Below are 22,176 nucleotides of genomic sequence, written 5' to 3' on the forward strand. Positions count from 1 at the left end.
GCATGCAGGATACTTGATTGGCCCTAAATGCAGCCCCTCCCTCTACAGGTCTTAGTGCTGCTGTACAAGGAATTAAAAATCATTTTTTGGGCATTTACACTAGCTATATGTAGCGCTACCCCTGTAGGGGCTGCTGGATATTGTGGTCCACCTGTCTCCCTGCCCAGCCCGGCATTCACTTCCCATACACTCCAAGACCATGAACAGTCTGTTAGCTTTGTTTTGTGTTTTTATTGAGGGATTATAACTTGGATAGGGTTAAGGAATTCATGGGATGCCCAGAAAAATGTGTTTCATAGCTTGGGACAAATTACAAACTCTCCTCTCCCTCCAGCACAACTCTTGCTGTAGACTATTCCTTCCTCTTCCTCCAGCACAACTCTTCAGGCACAGCTAGCACATGGTTGGGCCTGACACTGGCTTGAGCCAGGCCCTAGCAACTGCCCTTTGCAGGCAGGGACCGCGGGCTCCTTTGGTGTAGCAAAAGAATGGAAAGTTCTGGTGCTAGATGTCCTAGGTGGACTACTAATCCTAGTCAGTCCTCTTCAGGCCCTTCCAGCCCTCCTGGCTGCAGCTGCCTGCCTCCACTGCCCATGACACCACAGTCCTCACTGGCTCTACATCCATCTCTACATCCTCCCAATCCTCTCCGGCATGCCTCCCCAGCTTTCCTGGCTGTGTGCCACTCACCGACACCCGGTGGATCCCTCCTGGAGACTTGCCCGGCAGTAGTCTCCACTGTTCTCTCCTGCTCCTGGTCAGGATACCCCTGTGGTTTGTACGAGGGTCCCTTCCACTCCCGAGCTCCAGGTCCAATGTCCCCCCCCCACCAGACTGGGGAGCTTCCCAAAGGCCACGACAGCTAGTACTCCATCTCCCAGTTCTTACACCCGACAACTCTTCCCCAGCTGGCTGACCCTGGGTATTTCAGGGGAGCCTGCCCCCTGCCAATCCTAGTTGGGGATTGGCCAGGGCCCCCTGAGAAACCCCGAATAGCCCCACCTCTCTTCCCCTCCGTTCTTCTAGAAGCCTCTAGAAGCAGAAGGGAGGTAACCGAAGGATGATGCTATCTGTGAGTCACCAGCCTACTCTAGGCCACTCCCAGCCCACACAGATCAAAAGACACAGGCCTAGCTTGCAGCTATATTTAAAATGCATTTGATTATTTTTTAATAAATACAAACCTATATGCATTCATGTTTTCATAATATCTGGTTCGATTTCAGATTTAAAGTGGTAGTAAAGCCATGTTTTGAAAAATTTTCTGTCATATAAGCTTCCTCCTGCCTTTCAGCCACCATGAACACTGAGCTGTGCATGCGCAGCTCATTGTACATTTTACAGACCCTGAGATGTGCTGGGGCGATGTGACCCCCGCACACATGCCTGGGGTGACATCATCACAGCCTGGCTATTTAAGCAGGTGACAACATGGAACCTGGAAGGAAGACCGGAAAAAGATGGAAGCACCACTGGATTAATCAAGGACCCGCCGGATCAATTACACCGCAGGCTGGAGGGCTTAAGTCTGCCATATTGTGCTAAAACGCTGCGCATACTAGCACATTATGGCATGTGCCTGCAAGGAGCTGCTAAAAAGAAAAAAATATAGCAGACTGTACTACCATTTTAATGATTCACTGCTATTTAAAAAGAATGTGTCATGAAAAATCATAGTTGCCTTGTTGTAATTATGACTCTCTGGCTTCAATACTTGAATCACTAATCCAGAGCAAGTATGCAGATAAGTTTGTACTTTTCTCTGACTTTCCTAATCTGTATCTCTAAGTAGTAAATTTGAACACTTCCTACATGAAAAGTAACAGTTTTTTTTTTTACAATACGTGTTCTGTTTTTAATGTCACTACAGTAATACCTCGGATTGCGAGTAACGCGGTTAATGAGCGTTTCGCAATACGAGCTATTATTTTTTTAAAATCCTGACTCGGTTTGCGAGTGTTGTCTCCCAAAATGAGCAGGATTTAAGCCTCCATGGTGTGCAGTACCTCATTTGGCCACAGGTGCGGGGGCACACAGAGTCGTTCGGAGCTGTTCAGAGCTGCTGGGATGCACTCAGTAATACTCGGAAACACTCCGTTCCCGAGTGTTTTCCAAGCCTCTCCGAGGCTTTCCGAGTGCATCTGAGCGACTCCGAGCGGTCTTCGAGTATTTCCAAGTCTCTCTGGCACCCCCCCACCTTATGCAGTACTGCATACAATAGAAATCAATGTGGAACTAATTATCTTCGTTTCCATTGACTTCTATGGGGAAACTCGCTTTGATATGCGAGTGCTTTGGATTACAAGCATTCTCCTGAGAAAGGGTTATGCTCGTAATCCAAGGTTCCACTGTATATGCAAAAGTTATATCTCCGGAGAACTAGCCTATATGCACAGTATGGCACTTTTCTGACTTGACATGAAGCACCACATCACTGCTCGGAGGTCCAAAGACATCTTTATTCCAATAAAATTCAAAGGGCCAACCCAAAAAGTAGCCACAGTTTTCCAGGTCCAACAGCATCCCCTTCTTCAGGGCTTGAAAAAAATAGGATATATCAATATAAATATATAGAACATATCAATCTGATATCAATAATATCTCTGAAATGGTATGGTTTATTATAGGGTTGCACCGATACCACTTTTTTAAGACCGAGTTCAAGTATCGATACTTTTTTTCAAGTACTCGCCGATACTGATTACCGATACATTTTTAATCTCATGTGACAGTGGCACTAATATGCAGCACTGGTGGGCACTGATGACGTGGGGACTGTGTCAGTATTTTTATATTTTTATTTTACAGTTACATATTTTTATGATTGTTTTACAATTTAGATTTTTTTTTTACAATGCTTTCTTTTTTTGGGGGGGGGGAGAAGGGAGTGGACGGTGCCGTTGTTTTTTACCATTTTTTTTTTTTTGCAATTGTAACAGGGACCCCTGACATCTCCCCTTTGAGTCAGGGAAAGGGACTGAGAACACAGATTCCCCACTCCCTTTCTCAGCAGCCTCAGCTGCACTGAAATGAATGGAGAGGAGACAGTGGCTCATCTCCATTCATAAATTGAAGCATCGTAAACAGACAGTTTATGATGCTCAGTTATAAATGGACAGTCAGTGTTTACTGTGCATTCGGAAAAGGAAGGAGCCAGTAAATGACAGATTACCTGCTCCTTCCTCCGCTCTCCATGCTGATGGGGACAAGGGCCTCTTCCCCACAACCAGGGCCGCTGATAAGCCAGTACAACTAGCTTTGTTTTACCGGGCCAAACCAGAGGGAGGTCCAAGCAATCTGACAGAAGAATGCATGCAGAATAGAAAAAAAAAATTCTCCAACCAGCGCCCCTCCTGCAGCGGTGCACAGGGCCGATCTAAGTGCAGAGTCCTCCCTCCTCTCCCTCCCTCCACTTGTGTAACTAATCACACAGAGGGAGATGGAAATCTCCCTCTGTGTCATGGAGCAGGGGTCTGAACTGCTTGGCGGCCGTCCACTCACTGTAACAAAGTCCCACTTCCTATATTGTGATAGACATAACACTGATCCATCTGAGGCTGCAGATTGGCACAGTAAGGCTGAAATGGGCACAGTGAGGCTGCAGATGGGCACAGTGAGGCTGAAATGGGCACTGTGAGGCTGCAGATGGGCACAGTGAGGCTGCAGATGGGCACAGTAAGGCTGCAGATGGGCACAGTGAGGCCGCAGATGGGCACAGTAAGGCTGCAGATGGGCACAGTGAGGCTGCAGTTTGGCACAGTGAGGCTCCAGAATGGCACAGTGAGGCTGCGGATGGGCACAGTGAGGCTGAAATGGGCACAGTGAGGCTGCAGATGGGCACAGTGAGGCTGCATTGATGGCACAGTGAGGCTGCAGATGGGCACAGTGAGGCTGCAGATGGGCACAGTGAGGCTGAAATGGGCACAGTGAGGCTGCATTGATGTGTACTGATGAGGATGATGAGGATGAGGATGAAATGGGCACAGTGAGATTGCAGATAGGCACAGTGATGCTGCATTGATGGGCACAGTGAGGCTGCATTGATGTGCACTGATAAGGCTGAAATGGGCACAGTGAGGCTGCAGATGGACACAGTGAGGCTGCATTGATGGCTCAGTGAGGCTGCATTTATGGGCACTGATCAGGCTGCAGATGTGAGACCGCTTTGATGAGGCTGCATTGATCTCTTGTATTATGTCCGCAGTCTCTGACCATCTCCTGTAGTATGTCTGCAGTTTCTGACCATCTTTTGTATCATCACAGTATTTCTTTTGGATAATCAAACTTATAACTGGCTGTAAAAAGATAAATATCACTTAAAGACAAATCTGCACTTTAATTCAAGGCAGGGTCTGGGGAGGGACCAGGGGCGGGGCCAGGGTGGGGCTGAAGGAGGGACCAGGGGCAAGGCTGAAGGGGGCTCCATCAGGTAGGCTGTATGGGGCCCCGTGATTTCTATCAGCGGCCCTGCCCACAAGCCTGGCCGGTGGTTGTGGGGGTCTGCGGGCGAGGGGCTTATCGGAATCTGGAAGCCTCCTGTAACAAGGGGGCCCCCAGATCACCTCTATGTGAATGAGTATGGGGTACATAGAACCCCTACTGATTCACCAAAAAAAAGTGTAGTGTAAAAAATGACAGTAGGCAGTTTTTGACTATTCCTTTATTTAAAAAATAAATAATGTAAATAATGTAAAAAATGTCCCCCCGGTGTAGATCCATCGTCAATCGCCCTGCCCACCGCCACCATCGGTCCGGAAAAAAGGAAACAAAAACCCAAAACCTCCAGCCTCGGCTAAGGCATCCACCGTCTGCCAACTCTGCCATGTAACAGCTCTTAAATAACCAAGGGGCGGGGTCACCCTGTGACGTCACCGGGTAGCACCGTCCCTTATAACATAATCGACCGAGGGCGTGCTTGGTCGTTGACGTCACAAGGAGCAGTGTCACACAGTTATATCATTTAAGAGCTGTCACATGGCTGATGTGGCAGATGGTGGGAGCCTTATTCGAGGCTGGAGGTTTTGATTTCTTGTTTCCTTTGTTTGGACCGGCGGTGGCTAAAGGAATAGTCAAAAACTGCCTACTGGTATTTTTTACACTACACTTTTTTTTCGCTGAATCAGTAGGGGTTCTATGTACCACATACTCATTCCCATAGGGATGATCTGGGGGCCCCCTTGTTACAGGGGGCTTTCAGATTCCCATAAGCCCCCCCCGCAGACCCCCACAACCATCGGCCAGGTTTGTGGGGAAGAGGCCCTTGTCCCCATCAACATGGGGACAAGGTGCTTTGGGGGGTGGACAGACCCCCTTCTGCCCCCCACGCTATTTTTTTCATATTTCTTTCATTGCCAGCATTCTTTTCACAAGTCGCAACCAAATGGCATCTATATCATGCAGGTGTGACTTTAATGCAACTTTAGAGGTTTACATTGAGGTCTATGGACCCCAATAAATATCATGTCAATATGGACCGAAATCTCTGAGGAATGTTTCCAACACCTTGTTGAATCTATGCCATTGAGAATTAAGACAGTTCTGAAGGCAGAAGGCGGTCCAACCCAGTACTAGCAAGGTGTACTTAATAAATTGGCCGGTGAGTGTACACTATATACAGTATGTTATTGCGTATGATATATATATTTAGTATTTTCTCATGCAGTCAACTGGTGAAGCTCTAGTTTTTTTGTGTTTCGTATCCCCTTCTGAGCCCATTGTTTACAAATCTCACTAGCTCAAGCTGAAGCATATTCACAAAAGTGTATGACTGTATGCCTAGGCAAAGCCTTTTTTTTGGATAGTTTTGCATTGAGAGGGGGAAAAGTTGGTCGTTCTGTCAAGTTCCTAATGCTGTCTTAGTCCCCTGTTGCAGAGATTTACTCTTCTATCTGTACTGATGACCGTTGTCATCAATAAATAAAGTGAGAGGAAATCCAAAATTTGCACTCTGGGACCGGGTGTGAAAGCAAATTTTCCCAGTGATACACAGGAGGAAATGGCCATGTGACTGCAGGCTCTTCTCTTCTACCCTATGGTCTTGGAGACAATGTTTTAAAGGAGCTGATCGTGGAACTTGGATTATATGGAGAAACAGCCTTGACACTGCAGTAATCTTCTGTCCAGGATATTCCCACGGAGGAGGTAAGGAACACATCGGTGTTATATGTCTGTTGATGCACTACTAGACCCATCTGGGGGTCTATCTTTAAAGTGAGAGGCTAGCACACACAGGGTGTGGATTGGAGAAGGATATCTACAAGTTATCTTTTTTTATTTTTTTTAATAATTGACAATTTTTATTAAGTTTCAGTGTAAACAATACAATTGTTTAAAACAACATTGTATAAAAAAAGGTAATGAAAAAGTAGTATTCATAACAAGCAGCTCCTGGAAAGGGCATAGTGGTCCACAAAAAACTAGATTGGATGTTGACAGTGTACAAGGTGGAGGGGGTCTCATGGAATCATGGGGGGTCCAATCGCCTGTGCCATAGCTCCCATGTCGCTGTGTGTCTGTCTACTTGATCTGTTAGTCTGGCTGTCATGGATTCCATAATCTCTATGTCTTTAATTCTGGTGTACAGATATGAGGGGGGTTTCGATGTTTCCAATGGAGGGATACTAGACACCTTGCTGCCGTTAGTATTTGTGTTGCCAGATTTTTGGCTAGTCTGGGGAGTGTGGTGGGAGGGAGGCCCAGTAAGAAGAACTAAGGCCCCTTTCACACGATCGGACCGTTCAGGTCCGCCTGTCAGTTTTGGCGGCGGACCTGAACGGGCGATCCATGTTAGCCTATGGAGCGTCGGATGTCAGCGGAGACATGTCCGCTGACATCCGACCCCGTCCGATCCGCTAAAAGCAGACGTATGGCTCTACGTCCAGATCCGTCGCTGGCGGATCGGATCGGGTGAGATCTGACGAAAACGGACACGCTGTCCGTTTTCGTCCGATCCCTCCATAGGCGGCAGCGGCGCCTGACAAGCCCCTCCCCGCTCAGTGAGCAGAGAGGGACCTGTCATCCGCCGGCTCAGCGGAGATCAACGGACAGATCTCCCGCTGAGCCGGCGGACAGAGGCGGGCTCCGTAGAAACGGAGCCCGCCTCGTGTGAAAGGGGCCTTAGGGGAGAGAGGGACATCTACCTCAAATAGCTGGTGGAGGAGGTCCTGGACCGTGCGCCAGTAGGACTGGAGGAAGGAACAGCTCCAATAGATGTGGTATAGCGTGCCCCGGTCTTGGAGACACCTCCAGCAGCGATCCGAGGCATATGGCATGTAGACGTGATGGAGTAAGGTACCAGTGAAAGAGCACCTTATATGAATTCTCTTTGTAAAGTGTGCATATAGAGCTCCTGGCTGCCCAACTCCATATAGTGGCCCATCATTTGGGTGTTAGTTCCTCTCCGAGGTGTTCCTCCCATCTACTCATGTATCTATGTTTCCCCCTAATGAGCATGTCGTATGAGTTTAGGAGTTTATATATGTCTGAGGTCAGTCCTTTCTGCGTGGGGCCCTAAAGGACTAAACATTCAAATGGGGATGGCTTGGAGAATTGGAGGGTTGGGGTGATGGTGAGTGCATAATGCCGTATCTGGAGGTAGCCAAAGGAGGCACTAAGGGGAAGCTCGTGTTTGGCTCTGAGTTTGTCAAAGGGTAGCAAGGTCCACCAGGTGCCCGTAGTGAAAAAGTTTCCTTTGCAGCCATGGGGAGATCATCTGAGAGGTTAAGCTATCGGGTAGTTTAGGGTTATAAAGGAAGGCTGTTACCAGGGAGGCCTCGGACTGCAGGGGGATGCTGTGGTTTAGCTGCCTCCAGATATCGTAGGAGGTGCATGGTATGTAGTAGGGCGGGGGAGGGGATATCGGCATTGGCGTTCCACAGTAGATTGTTCTGATGAATGGGAGCCAGCCATATTTTGTCTATTTGAGTCCAGCGGTTATAAGCCGGAAGGGTGACCCAGGAAGCTATAGCTCTCAGTTGTGCAGCATAGTAATAGCGTTGAAGGTGTGGAAAGGCCAAACCCCCATCGCTTCTGGAGGCAAACATTACAGAGTGGGCTATTTGATGTTGTTTGTAGTTCCATGTAAAATTTAGAAGGACAGTCTGGAGTTTCGTGAGGTGGGCCGACGGGATGGGCACTGGAGTGTTTAGGAGTTTAGGTAGTATGTTCATCATAATCGAGGCAATGCGACTGAACCAAGACATTGGGTAATGTCTACATTTGGTCAAGAGGGATTGGATGGATGCAAATAGAGGTCCAAAGTTTGCGTTGTATAGGGATTGATATCGAGGTGTAAGGTGTACCCCCAAGTATTTAATAACATGTGATTTCCACGCATATGAAAAGTTTTCCGACAGGCAGTGTACTTCCGCGGGAGGTAGGTTGAGCGGGAGAGCTTCTGATTTAGCTGGGTTAACCTTGTAGCCCGACAGGGATCTACAAGTTATCATTTTATCTTCAATTGGACTCTTTTTCTTCTCCCTTTTGCTTCACTTTTTTGCACTTATTTTTATTTTTTTATAAGAGACTATCGCATAGTACCTTTAAATATTTTAGAAAACACTTTAATATTGGATCACGTATCCTTGTATTTGCTGGCTTATACAAGGGATTGTTTTCGACTTATTTAGCGCTGCTTCACTATATTTTACTTTAAAAAAAAGAATCTGGTAGGAGTTTTAACCCCTCCCTACTCTATCCAAAACTAAAAAATAACTTTTGACTATACATACACTTTAAAAAAGAATTAAACCCAAAAGCAAGCATTTATTATATTGCAGCTTACCTGTAGGCGGGGCCTGGGCTGCATCGCTTGTGGTAATAGTGAGCAGCTGAGTTACCCTACAGGTTGTACCGACTTCCAGGGCAAACAGGCTTTATTCCCCTGTGTGAGGATGGTGGCTGTAGACTGGACCCATCCACCCTCCCGGCAATTACTGTTCAACCCCTCCCTCCCAATGGTATCTACACGCTGGTCCCACTCGTTTCTTCCTGGGCTCGACAAACAGGTTTACACAAATAATGTCTACTATTACTACCAGGTTTGGCTGTGGATCACATCCCTTGTTCAAACTTACACACGGAGGCCAGAGTTGATCAATAAACTCCTTTATAGAATTGAGTGACAGCATAACAGATCACGCTCCATTAATCCATAACTGTTCTCAACATGATAGAGGTAGTGTATAACTGCCCCGGAGATGATGCCTGCTTCTCAGTTTTGGCTGAATCGATTGGCCAGCACTTTTCCCATCTGCTGCTTTCAATAATCCCCCCCCCCCCCCAAAAGGGGAAACAAAGGAGGGGACCAAGTCCTTACTGCATCTTCCTCAGCTCTGATGTAGTGGAGCTTTACATGATTCCCCTCCAGGAGTCCAGAATAGGGAACTTCCAGAGAGGAGGGGGGGGGGGGGGGTGGAGAGCAGAAGCACAGTTGTCTTCTTCCCTCGCTCTCTCCAGGCCATTCTCAGCTCCCCTCGCCCTCTAGATTATATAGGGACTCCCACAATTTTCTATGTATGAGAAGTAACCTTTAAAGGGGCCTATCTTGCCCTCTACCTGCCGACATACCAATTCTTAGATGTGTTTCCTTTTGTAGGCTTTCTTTCTTCTATTTTCATCTGGTGATCCAGCCAGTACGTCTGTTGTTTTTCAAACGAACAAGCCCTCTTGCAGATTGTATCAGTTATAGGGATAAGTCAAACCATTTTACAATGATCAGCTTTTATTTACTTATGTAAAGTGTTTATCTTGCCGACCGCCCCACATACATGAGGCAGCCCCTGTGTGCAGAATCATGTACAGGTACATGATTCTGCACTTTCAGGTCTGGGGTGTGCACACACGCCACCGCTGGCCTGCTCCCGATTTGATTGGACACAGCACGAACCAATGATCTGGTCCGGTGGACGCGATATCCGTCGGTACTCGCCGATCGTTCGAGGCACAAGCAGAATGACGATCCGCCTATGTAAACAAGGCAGATCACCCTTCTGTGACCAGGTAAGGCAGTGATCTTGTGTTTCTGCTAAGCAGAAACACCGATCTCTGTCTTCCCACAATAAATGCACCCCCACACAGTAACCAAGCACTCCTTAGGAACACATTTAACCCTTTGATCACCCCTGATGTTAACCCCCTTCCCTGCCAATGTCATTAGTACAGTGACAGTGCATATTTTTTGCACTGTCACTCTATTAGCGTCACTGGTCCCCAAACGTGTCAAAAGTATCAGTTAGGTGTCCGATTTTTCCACCGCTATGTAATAATAGTACAAGCAATAGTTATATTTGATAATCTAGTAAAGGCTTACTTGAAAAATCTCCTTGCATGTTGGGAGTGCTGCCTGTCTGCTGACCATCTCTTCCTACAACTTCCTGGATTCCCTGCTTCTCCTCTGCTGTTTACTCTCCATTTCTAAGGACTACATATCCCATGGTACCTTGCTGCCTACAAGCAGTGATTCCTGTAATGACTCCGCCTCCTGAAACTCCTCCTTAGCGCCTTTGTAGGTCAGAAGGCAGGCTCTGTGAAATGGGTGACACAGTAGTGCCTACTCACAGGGCATAGTGACTACGTGTCACAGAATTCAAGGAAGTAAATGTGTGAGGATCTTCACAAAGTAAGTTTGCAAACTTCAAAATTGTTCAGATTATTAGGAGTAGTAAAAAATAATTGTAATAGAATGTGGAAATAATATATTATTTTACATTTTGGCCACATATACACTTTAAATGCACTTAGTGTAATTATCAGCCTTGTGAAATCCCCTTTTTAGCAGCATTTAACTGGGATGAGGATGGGTGGCACGAGGGGCCAATCAGGTGTGCTGCAGTGTACATGTGCTGACAAGAAACATGCTGACTGGAGGATAGAGGGAAATGAGCAGTGGGAGGAGCAAAACTAAATTAAAACGTATCAAAAACTGTGATAGTGTCATGGCTGGGCTCAGCCCTCTCTTCTCAGAGCTCAGGCTGCTCACCTGTCGGTTAATTGCCGGCACTCTTCATTCCACAGTGACTCACCTGGTGATCATATCCTGCTCGTCAACAAGCCCTGCTGGCTATTTAAGCTGCTTGGATCAGATCTCCTGTGCCTTCGCCTTGGTCAACATATCTAGAGCCTCTCTGCTGTTTTCCTGTTGAAGACTTGCCTGGCCTGACGTCCCTTCTGGTTCTTGATTCTGTCTGCTGCTCTGACTACCCTGATTTCTGGCTCCCTGATTTCCTGTCTTGTTCTGAACTATGCTGATCTCTGGCTCCCTGATTTCCTGGCTTGTTCTGAACTATGCTGATCTCTGGCTCCCTGATTTCCTGTCTTGTTCTGAACTACGCTGATCTCTGGCTCCCTGATTTCCTGTCTTGTTCTGAACTACGCTGATCTCTGGCTCCCTGATTTCCTGGCTTGTTCTGAACTACGCTGATCTCTGGCTCCCTGATTTCCTGTCTTGTTCTGAACTACGCTAATCTCTGGCTCCCTGATTTCCTGGCTTGTTCTGAACTACGCTGATCTCTGTCTCCCTGATTTCCTGGCTTGTTCTGACTACCTGATTTGGTTACCGAACCCTGGCTATGTTTTGACCACGTTTACTATTTGTACCATTTTTACCACTACATAAAGGTGTGATTTTTACTGCATTTTCTGTCTCCGTCTGATTCATGGTTCCTGACAGATAGTTTCCCTTTAAAAAGTAAATTTAAGTGGCTTTACCAAGTGGATAAGTGGTCAATGTTTACATTTTCTTTTCCCTAAGTGTTAATATTTTCATTGTTAACTGTAGTATTTAGTAAGGTATTATTGTGGTTATTAAAAAACAAAGAACAATAGCAAGTAAAGAGTGACAAATGTTACACCCCCTCCCCCTCAAGTTCCTTAGGCAAGTGCCTACCTTGTCTATTTAATCAATTAACTAAACAGTGACTAGAGGGTAGTACATTACCTGTACAATGGCCTCCGGGGTAAGTGATTGTCAGTCGGTCATAGTCATTGATGAATCCATTATTACATGCACAGAAGTAGAATCCAACATCTGTTTCTACACAGGTAGAATCCTTAGGACAGTCAGCTGAAGTTAAACATTGGTCAAAAAAAATGGCCTTTAGAGGTGGGTACCATTTTCCTACAACACAGAAGAGAAGTAAGCAGTACATTATTTATACTTGTATTTGCTGGCTTAAAATTTCTTTGAAGCCATTGTATTGCACTGTTTTGCACATTTGGGAAGTGAGATATTGTTGGCACTTTATGATTATTACTTTATATCAAGGGATTGTTTTTGAGTTATTTAGCGCTGCTTCACTATATTTTACTTTTAAAAAAAGAATCTGATAGGGGTTTTAACCCTTCCCTACTCTATCCAAAACTAAAAAATAACTTTTGACTATACATACACTTTAAAAAAGGATTAATCCCAAAAGCAAGCATTTATTTTATTGCAGCTTACCTGTAGGCGGGGCCTGGGCTGCATCGCTTGTGGCCATAGCGAGCAGCCGGGTTACCCTACAGGTTGTACCGACATTCAGGGCAAACAGGCTTTATTCCCCTGTGTGAAGATGGTGGCTGTAGACTGGACCCCTCCACCCTCCTGGCGATGTCTGTTCAACCCCTCCCTCCCAATGGTATCTACACGCTGGTCCCACTCGTTTCTTCCTGGGCTCGACAAACAGGTTTACACAAATAATGTCTACTATTGATATTCCCCAGGTTTGGCTGTGGATCACATCCCTTGTTCAAACTTACACACGGAGGCCAGAGTTGATCAATAAACTCCTTTATTGCATAGAATTGAGTGACAGCATAACAGATCACGCTCCATTAATCCATAACTGTTCTCAACACAATAGAGGTAGTGTATAACTGCCCCTTTTGGCTAAATCGATTGGCCAGCACTTTTCCCATCTGCTGCTTTCAATAATCCCCCCCCCCCTCCCCCCAAAGGGGGAAAAAAGGAGGGGACCAAGTCCTTACTGCATCTTCCTCAGCTCTGATGTAGTGGAGCTTTACATGATTCCCCTCCAGGAGTCCAGAAAAGGGAACTTCCAGAGAGGAGGGGGGGGGGGGTGGAGAGCAGAAGCACAGTTGTCTTCTTCCCTCGCTCTCTCCAGGCCATTCTCAGCTCCCCTCGCCCTCTAGACTATATAGGGACTCCCACAATTTTCTATGTATGAGAAGTAACCTTTACAGGGGCCTATCTTGCCCTCTACCTGCCAGCATACCAATTCTTAGATGTATTTCCTTTTGTAGGCTTTCTTTCTTATATTTATATCTGGTGATCCAGCCAGTACATCTGTTGTTTTTCAAACGAACAAGCCCTCTTGCAGATTGTATCAGTTACAGGGATAAGACAAACCATTTTACAATGATCAGCTTTTATTTACTTATGTAAAATGTTTATCTTGCCGACCGCCCCACATACATGAGGCGGCCCCTGTGTGCAGAATCATGTACAGGTACACGATTCTGCACTTTCAGGTCAGGGGTGCGCACGCATGCCACCGGTGGCCTGCTCCCGATTTGATTGGACACAGCACGAGCCAATGAGCGGGTCTGGTGGCTCCCTGATTTCCTGGCTTGTTCTGAACTACGCTGATCTCTGTCTCCCTGATTTCCTGGCTTGTTCTGACTACCTGATTTGGTTACCGAACCCTGGCTATGTTTTGACCACGTTTACTATTTGTACCATTTTTACCACTACATAAAGGTGTGATTTTTACTGCATTTTCTGTCTCCGTCTGATTCATGGTTCCTGACAGATAGTTTCCCTTTAAAAAGTAAATTTAAGTGGCTTTACCAAGTGGATAAGTGGTCAATGTTTACATTTTCTTTTCCCTAAGTGTTAATATTTTCATTGTTAACTGTAGTATTTAGTAAGGTATTATTGTGGTTATTAAAAAACAAAGAACAATAGCAAGTAAAGAGTGACAAATGTTACACCCCCTCCCCCTCAAGTTCCTTAGGCAAGTGCCTACCTTGTCTATTTAATCAATTAACTAAACAGTGACTAGAGGGTAGTACATTACCTGTACAATGGCCTCCGGGGTAAGTTGTCTTCTTCCCTCGCTCTCTCCAGGCCATTCTCAGCTCCCCTCGCCCTCTAGACTATATAGGGACTCCCACAATTTTCTATGTATGAGAAGTAACCTTTACAGGGGCCTATCTTGCCCTCTACCTGCCAGCATACCAATTCTTAGATGTATTTCCTTTTGTAGGCTTCCGCCGGTACTCGACGATTGTTCGAGGCACAAGCAGAACGACGATCCGCCTATGTAAACAAGGCAGATCATCCTTCTGTGACCAGGTAAGGCAGTGATCTTGTGTTTCTGCTAAGCAGAAACACAGATCTCTGTCTTCCCACAATAAATGCACCCCCCACACAGTAACCAAGCACTCCTTAGGAACACATTTAACCCTTTGATCACCCCTGATGTTAACCCCCTTCCCTGCCAATGTCATTAGTACAGTGACAGTGCATATTTTTTGCACTGTCACTCTATTAGTGTCACTGGTCCCCAAACCTGTCAAAAGTATCAGTTAGGTCCGATTTTTCCGCCGCTATGTAATAATAGTACAAGCGACAGTTATATTTACTATGCAGTAAAGGCTTACTTGAAAAATCTCCTTGCATGTTGGGAGTGCTGCCTGTCTGCTGATCATCTCTTCCTACAACTTCCTGGATTCCCTGCTTCTCCTCTGCTGTTTACTCTCCATTTCTAAGGACTACATATCCCATGGTACCTTGCTGCCTGCAAGCAGTGATTCCTGTAATGACTCCGCCTCCTGAAACTCCTCCTCAGCGCCTTTGTAGGTCAGAAGGCAGGCTCTGTGAAATGGGAGACACAGTAGTGCCTACTCACAGGGCATAGTGACTACGTGTCACAGAATTCAAGGAAGTAAATGTGTGGGGATCTTCACAAAGTAAGTTTTCAAACTTCAAAATTGTTCAGATTATTAGGAGTAGTAAAAAATAATTGTAATACAATGTGGAAATGAATATGTTATTTTACATTTTGGCCACATATTCACTTTAAATGCACTTAGTGTAATTATCAGCCTTGTGAAATCCCCTTTTTAGCAGCATTTAACTGGGATGGGGATGGGTGGCACGAGGGGCCAATCAGGTGTGCTGCAGTGTACATGTGCTGACAAGAAACATGCTGACTGGAGGATAGAGGGAAATGAGTAGAGGGAGGAGCAAAACTAAATTAAAACATACCCAAAACTGTGATAGTGTCATGGCTGGGCTCATCCCTCTCTTCTCAGAGCCCAGGCTGCTCACCTATCGATTAATTGCCGGCACTCTTCATTCCACAGTGACTCACCTGGTGATCATATCCTGCTTGTCAACAAGCCCTGCTGGCTATTTAAGCTGCTTGGATCAGATCTCCTGTGCCTTCGCCTTGGACAACATATCTAGAACCTCTCTGCTGTTTTCTTGTTGAAGACTTGCCTGGCCTGACGTCCCTTCTGGTTCTTGATCCTGTCTGCTGCTCTGACTACGCTGATTTCTGGCTCCCTGATTTCCTGTCTTGTTCTGAACTATGCTGATCTCTGGCTCCCTGATATCCTGTCTTGTTCTGAACTACGCTGATCTCTGGCTCCCTGATTTCCTGTCTTGTTCTGAACTACGCTGATCTCTGGCTCCCTGATTTCCTGTCTTGTTCTGAACTACGCTGATCTCTGTCTCCCTGATTTCCTGGCTTGTTCTGACTACCGGATTTGGTTACCGAACCCTGGCTATGTTTTGACTGCGTTTACTATTTGTACCATTTTTACCATTACATAAAGGTGTGATTTTTACTGCATTTTCTGTCTCCGTCTGATTCATGGTTCCTGACAGATAGTTTCCCTTTAAAAAATAAATTTAAGTGGCTTTACCAAGTGGATAAGTGGTCAATGTTTACATTTTCTTTTCCCTAATTGTTAATATTTTCATTGTTAACTGTAGTATTTAGTAAGGTATTATTGTGGTTATTAAAAAACAAAGAACAATAGCAAGTAAAGAGTGACACATTTTACACCCCCTCCCCCTCAAGTTCCTTAGGCAAGTGCCTACCTTGTCTATTTAATCAATTAACTAAACAGTGACTAGAGGGTAGTACATTACCTGTACAATCGACTCCGGGGTAAGTGATTCTCAGTCGGTCATAGTTATTGATGAATCCATTATTACATGCACAGTAGTAGAATCCACCATTTGTTTCTACACAGGTAGAATCCTTAGGACAGTCAGCTGAAGTTGAGCATCGTTCAAAATCAGTGGCCTCTGGAGGTAGGTACCGTTTTCCTACAACACAGAAGAGAAGTAAGCAGTACATTATTTACAGTATTATTTGTTTTGTATTGAATATATTTCTTGTCTATTGTCTCTCTATTAAAGGGTTAGTCCACACATGGAAAAGGGGCCCTCTTGAATGTCATGCTGAGGGAGAAACCAGAGAAGTCAGGCATAGAAATCATCACTCATCAATCACTGGATTTATTAAAAGAATAGGGAATGTTCATTTAGCCAAGGATTTCTGTTAGAAATCACAGGGCCCCCGTACAGCCTACCTGTTAAAAATTAGATTATGGGAATGGGTGGCCATTGTTTTTGAGCCTGGTTGGCTTAGTTTCTCCCTGACTCCTCCCCCACTAGGTGGCATTGCGGTGGTGGCCATGTTTGGTGCCTCTCCTCTTCCCCTTTAGGGATTTGTTATTGGGGCTGGCTTTCCCTGTGGGGGGTGGTTGGGGTGGGCTCAGGCGGTGTGAACATACATGGTAACGTGTTTTACATCTGCATTCAGGAAGTGAAGTCGCACACCACCAAGAAGGAAAGGGTATATAAGGGGAGGACCGCCAATAAGGGGGTATAGAACAAAATAATTTACAGCGCACATATACACTTACATATGTTCAGGTGTTTTAAATAGCCTTGCAGGATTTAAATGTAATTTGTGTATGTGTGCGCTGTAATCTGTTTTGTTCTGTTTGCGGTCTTATAGCAGCGCCATCTTGAATGTAAATGCATTTTTAGGGTGTGCCCCCCAAGTCTGTTGTTTGTATATTGTAAGGGTCCTGACCAAATCCCTTGGGCCGGAGCACCCCATCCCCCCTTCACTACCTCTTATTAGTGTCCACCTGTGTTATAGGAGGAGTCCTTATAGATCTCCCATAAAGAGGATTCTGTCTCCCATTCTATGAATAGTGTAGGACCAGGGGCGGACTGACCATTCGGGCACTCGGGCAGTGCCCGAGGGCCCCATGCCACTAAGGGGCCCCATCAGGGTTGCCAGCCTCAATAAAACCCAGGGACAGTATATAAAAATCTGTGTTTTTAAAAAAATCCCAAGATTATAGCTGCCCTGCCTCTCCAGTACCTTTTCAGTGTGTGTATGTGTATTCTGTGTGTGTATACTGTGTGTGTATATTGTGTGTCTGTGTCTGTATACTGTATGTGTGTGTGTGTGTGAATACTGTGTGGCCCCATAATCTATTGCCCGGGGGCCCCATAATCTTCTCCTATTGCCCGGGGGCCCCATAATCTCCTATTGCCGGGGCCCCATGAGTTGTCAGTCCGCCCCTGTGTAGGACCCACTGATAATGGGGTACTTTGATGCAGTAGTGAACTTAGCACTATACGGCCATATGGTGTGACCAAATCCCCATATTTTTGAATATGTTCAGGTGTTTTAAATAGCCTTGCAGGATTTAAATGTCATTTTTGTATGTGTGCGCTGTAATCTATTTTGTTCTCTTTGCGGTCTTATAGCAGCGCCATCTTGAATGCAAATGCATTTTTAGGGTGTGCTCCCCAAGTCTGTTGTTAATAAGGGGGTACAGGCTTCATCAGCAGCTGAAAGCAGGCAGGAGGGAGAAGAGGGGAAGTTGTCTTTCAGCTGCAGCAAGGAGAGGGGATTGGTTCCAATAATTGTCCCCTCTGCTGCACTGATTAACTCCTCCTATCCACAATTCGATTCGCTCCCCATACAGGTAGGCTTGGCTGTAACCCCTTATCAGTGGCCCTGCACTTAGCAATGGGAATGTGTTAACTTTAATCACGCAAAGCAACAAGGTCACATACATGCATGTCACCTCCAAATTACTGTGCACCCCCATTGTTCCATTCAGACACATAGTTCCCAACTGTCCCTGATTTCGAGGGACTGTCCCTGATTTGGAACAAAGTCTCTCTTTCCTCCTTATTTGTCCCTCATTTTGGTTTTATCTATATACAGTGGAACCTCCGACTGCGAGTAACACGGTTAACGAGCATTTCGAAATACAAGCAATTTTTTTTTTTTAAATTCTGACTCGGTTTGCGAGTGTTGTCTCGCAAAACGAGCAGGATTCAAGCCTCTGCGGTGTGCAGTACCGCATTTGGCCAGAGGTGCGGGGGCTCGGAGCCGTTCGGAGCTGTTTAGAAATACTCGGAAACACTCAGAAATACTCGGAAACACTTGGAAATACTCAGTTCCGAATTATCCTCCTTTACATTGACTTGGTGAAACCCGCTTTGCTATTCGAGTGCTTTGGATAACAAGCATTCACCTGGAACGGATTATGCTCGTAATCCAAGGTTCCACTGTAGTTGTATATAAACTGCACTTTTTATCTTTTTAAAAGTGTTTCCCAGTGCTAAATCTTTCATCCAATTTCTAAATTGCTGCATTTGTAAGTTTCAAAAGCCAATATAAAGGAATAGTAGTGGTAAAAAAGAAGCACTTGTGGGTTTTACTAATCATTTTTTTTGTATAATTGTCCTTTAAGGGGGCGTGACAGGGGGTTTGTCCTATGCCTACATAGGTGTCCCTCGTTCCCATATCAAAAAGTTGGGAGGTACGCATACATATACTGTACAAACCTTCTCTACTTAACCGGTTCCCGACTGGCCGCCGCAGTTATACTGGGTGGCTCCCCTGGGCGAGCCGTCGTAGCTGTACGTCATCCCTTTAAGACGCTGTAGGAGGCGCGTGCGTCCGCAGCGTGTCCCCGGAGCCGATGTGAGTGCCTGGCGGGCACAATGACCGCCGGGCACCCGCGAACGTTCGTGACAGAGTGAGAACCAGGATCTGGTAAACACACAAATCCTGGTTCTCTCAGGGGAGAGGAGACGGAGCGTGTACTCCTACTAAGTATGAACACCGATCGGTCTCCTCCCCTAGTCAGTCCCATCCCCCCCCCCACAGTTAGAACACACCTAGGGAACATAGTTAACCCCTTGATCTCCCCTAATGTTAACCCCTTCCCTGCCAGTGACATTTATACAGTAATCAGTACATTTTTATAGCACTGATCGCTGTATAAATGTCACTGGTCCCAAAAATGTGTCAAAAGTGTCTGATCTGTCCGCCGCAATATCGCAGTCCCGATAAAAATCGCTGATCACCATTACTAGTAAAAAAAAAAAATAATAATAAAAATGCCATAAATGTTTGTAGACACTATAATTTTTGCGCAAACCAATCAATATACACTTATTGCGATTTTTTTTTTACCAAAAATATGTTGAAGAATACTTATTGGCCTAAACTGAGGAAAAATATTATTTTTTTTTAAATTGGGGATATTTATTATAGCAAAAAGTAAAAGATATAGGGGGTTATTTACTAAAGGCAAATCCACTTTGCACTACAAGTGCAAACTACAAGTGCAAAGTGCACTTGAAATTACACTGAAACAGCATTTTAGCTTGCACATGATTGGATAATAAAATCAGCAGAGCTTCCCCTCATTTCAGATCTACCCCTCAGATTTACAGCGACTGCACTTCCAAATGCACTTTCAGTGCAATTACAAGTGCACTTTGCACTTGTAGTTTGCACTTGCAGTGTAAAGCGGATTTGCCTTTTGTAAATAACCCCCATAGTGTTTTTTTTCAAAATTGTCCCTCTTCTTTTGGTTATAGCGAAAAAAATAAAAACCGCAGAGGTGATCAAATACCACCAAAAGAAAGCTCTATTTGTGGGGAAAAAAAGGACGTAAATTTTGTTTGGGTACAGTGTCGCACGACCGCGCAGTTGTCAGTTAAAGCAACGCAGTGCCGTATCGCAAAAAAAATGGCCTGGTCAGGAAGAGAGTAAATTCTTCCGGGGCTGAAGTGGTTAATTAGGAAATCTACCCCGTGACACAAGAAAATGTTGGGTGATTTAGCTGTCTACAATCCACCAAAAATTAAAATATATCATTAATATATGATATTTGGTCTGCATGTAAAAATGAAATTTTGGTCGCTCCCCCTTTTATTTTTCTCTGTTAATATTTTTTATTGAAATTTTAAAATAAAATAAAGGTACAAGTATATGTCAGGATTAACAGTCAGGATTGGACTATATCCAGCCCATCAAGCAATGATTGGCAAAGAGTAGACAGTGCACTAACTAGAAAAAATCAATTGGATAACAGCCATACAGAGATATAAACGCTGTACAGCTTACATTTGCAGAAGAAATGTCCTTTTTGTCAGGCTATCCTCATATAAGGCATTGGGCAGGTACCACCAACAGCTTATGAACTTACTACAGCAGAGAATAGCAAACCAAAATCCATAAAGACTAGACATTGATCCTTGAATATTGTAAAGTAGCATGTAAATAATACAGAGAGGGAAAAAAGAAGGGATTGGGGTAAAAAAAAAAAGAGGCGCTTAAGAATAAAAGCAAAAGAGAAAAAGGAAAATAGTAGGCTGTAAAAGGTTGTTCCTTCCAATTCGGCATCTCAACCTTAGGGGTTTGTATAGGGGTTTGTAGCTACTGTATCTTATATAGGGGTTCCAGATTTTCCTAAATCTAATCCCAGAAGATACTAGTCAACTTCTCATGAAGCATTATCCAAGAGATTTTATTTTTAGTCATGGCTATATTTACCACTGGAGTTTCCATGTCTTTGCAATAAACATTTTAGCAGCTAAGGCAGGCTGTTATATATGGTGCAAATTTCTTCCCTGGGTTGCAGGAACGAAATTTGCCAAAACATTGTCTTCTCCAAGCTTGAGGGGGGGGGGTCCTCCGGGAGAAGACACTGATTATTGCTAGCAGCTATAGCAGCTGCTAGTGATAATCACAAGTAAAATCCGGTAAGCTGGTTGTACCCAAGTTGATCGACCAATCAACTTGGTACATTCAACCTTAAAGTGTTACTAAACCCAGTAATATGAAAATAGTTCAAACCCCCCACTCCCTCACCCAACGAATAAAATTTAAAGTACTAACAATTATTTAAAAAGCCATCCATAACTCTGCCCCCAGCTACATCACTAACCTAGTCCCAAAATACCAACCAAGCCGCTCTTTTCGGTCATCCCAAGACCTCCTGCTCTCTAGCTCCCTTGTCACCTCCTCCCATGCTCGCCTCCAGGATTTCTCCAGAGCTTCTCCCATCCTTTGAAACTTCCTTCCCCAATCTTTCCGACGGTCCCCTAATCTATCCATCTTTAGGCAATCCCTGAAAACCTTTCTCTTCAAAGAAGCTTATCCTGCTTCTAACTAACGCTGTTTTACTTCCTCCATCAGCTCATCCCCCACAGCTATTACTTTTTGTATCAACTGACACTTCCTTTTTAGATTGTAAGCTCTAAGGAGCAGAGCCCTCTGATTCCTCTTGTATCAAATTGCAATGTAACTGTAATGTCTGCCTTCATGTTGTAAAGCGCTGCGCAAACTGTTGGCGCATATATAAATCCTGTATAATAATAATAATAATAAACCCATTAATATGAAGATAGTTCAAACCCCCACTCCCTCCACAGTGCCCAGAGCTTATGAATCTTCTTTCTATACTAAAATACTGCCACTATACACCTTTTTGGATGATCTGTATACCACGGTCTTGTGATAAACTGCAGGGTTTGCCCAAGTCCTGAGTGTTCGGGTAGGAGGAGATTTCCACTACAGCCTGTGTCCTCATGCTGTTATGGAAAATGGATCATCCATGAATCAAGATGTGACATCCCACCCACTGTGTTCTTTTTTACTGGGCATGGAGGAGGAGGGAAGGACTGGGATGTAATTTAGGATCTGTATACACGCCCAAATATGTGATGTCAATACCATGTGACCTGAAAAGCTCAGCTCAATAAGGAAATGTTCTCTCCAGCTATAGAGACCAAACTGAGCATGTGCAGCTTTACTACTCTGACTGTGTCTTATCTGGAGACCCTGCAGGAGGAGAGGATCTGTGCATACAGGATAAAACAGCCGTTTTACA

The 22,176-nt window shown here is 45.0% G+C and overlaps 1 protein-coding gene across 3 annotated transcripts in view; it reads right to left on the reverse strand.

The window, feature by feature from the left end:
• Positions 1-22,176, reverse strand: part of LOC141133238 (adhesion G protein-coupled receptor E3-like) — a 133,419-nt gene that overhangs the window by 94,008 nt on the left and 17,235 nt on the right. For all 3 annotated transcript variants that reach the window (XM_073622495.1, XM_073622496.1, XM_073622494.1), the window contains exons 3-4: positions 16,100-16,279; positions 11,936-12,115 (exon numbers count right to left, since the gene is read on the reverse strand). In XM_073622495.1, coding sequence (XP_073478596.1) covers positions 11,936-12,115; positions 16,100-16,279 — 360 coding nt within the window. The remainder of the gene's footprint in view (positions 1-11,935; positions 12,116-16,099; positions 16,280-22,176) is intronic.

This window comes from Aquarana catesbeiana, linkage group LG03 (genome assembly GCF_042186555.1).
Source record: "Aquarana catesbeiana isolate 2022-GZ linkage group LG03, ASM4218655v1, whole genome shotgun sequence".
NCBI lineage: Eukaryota > Metazoa > Chordata > Amphibia > Anura > Ranidae > Aquarana > Aquarana catesbeiana.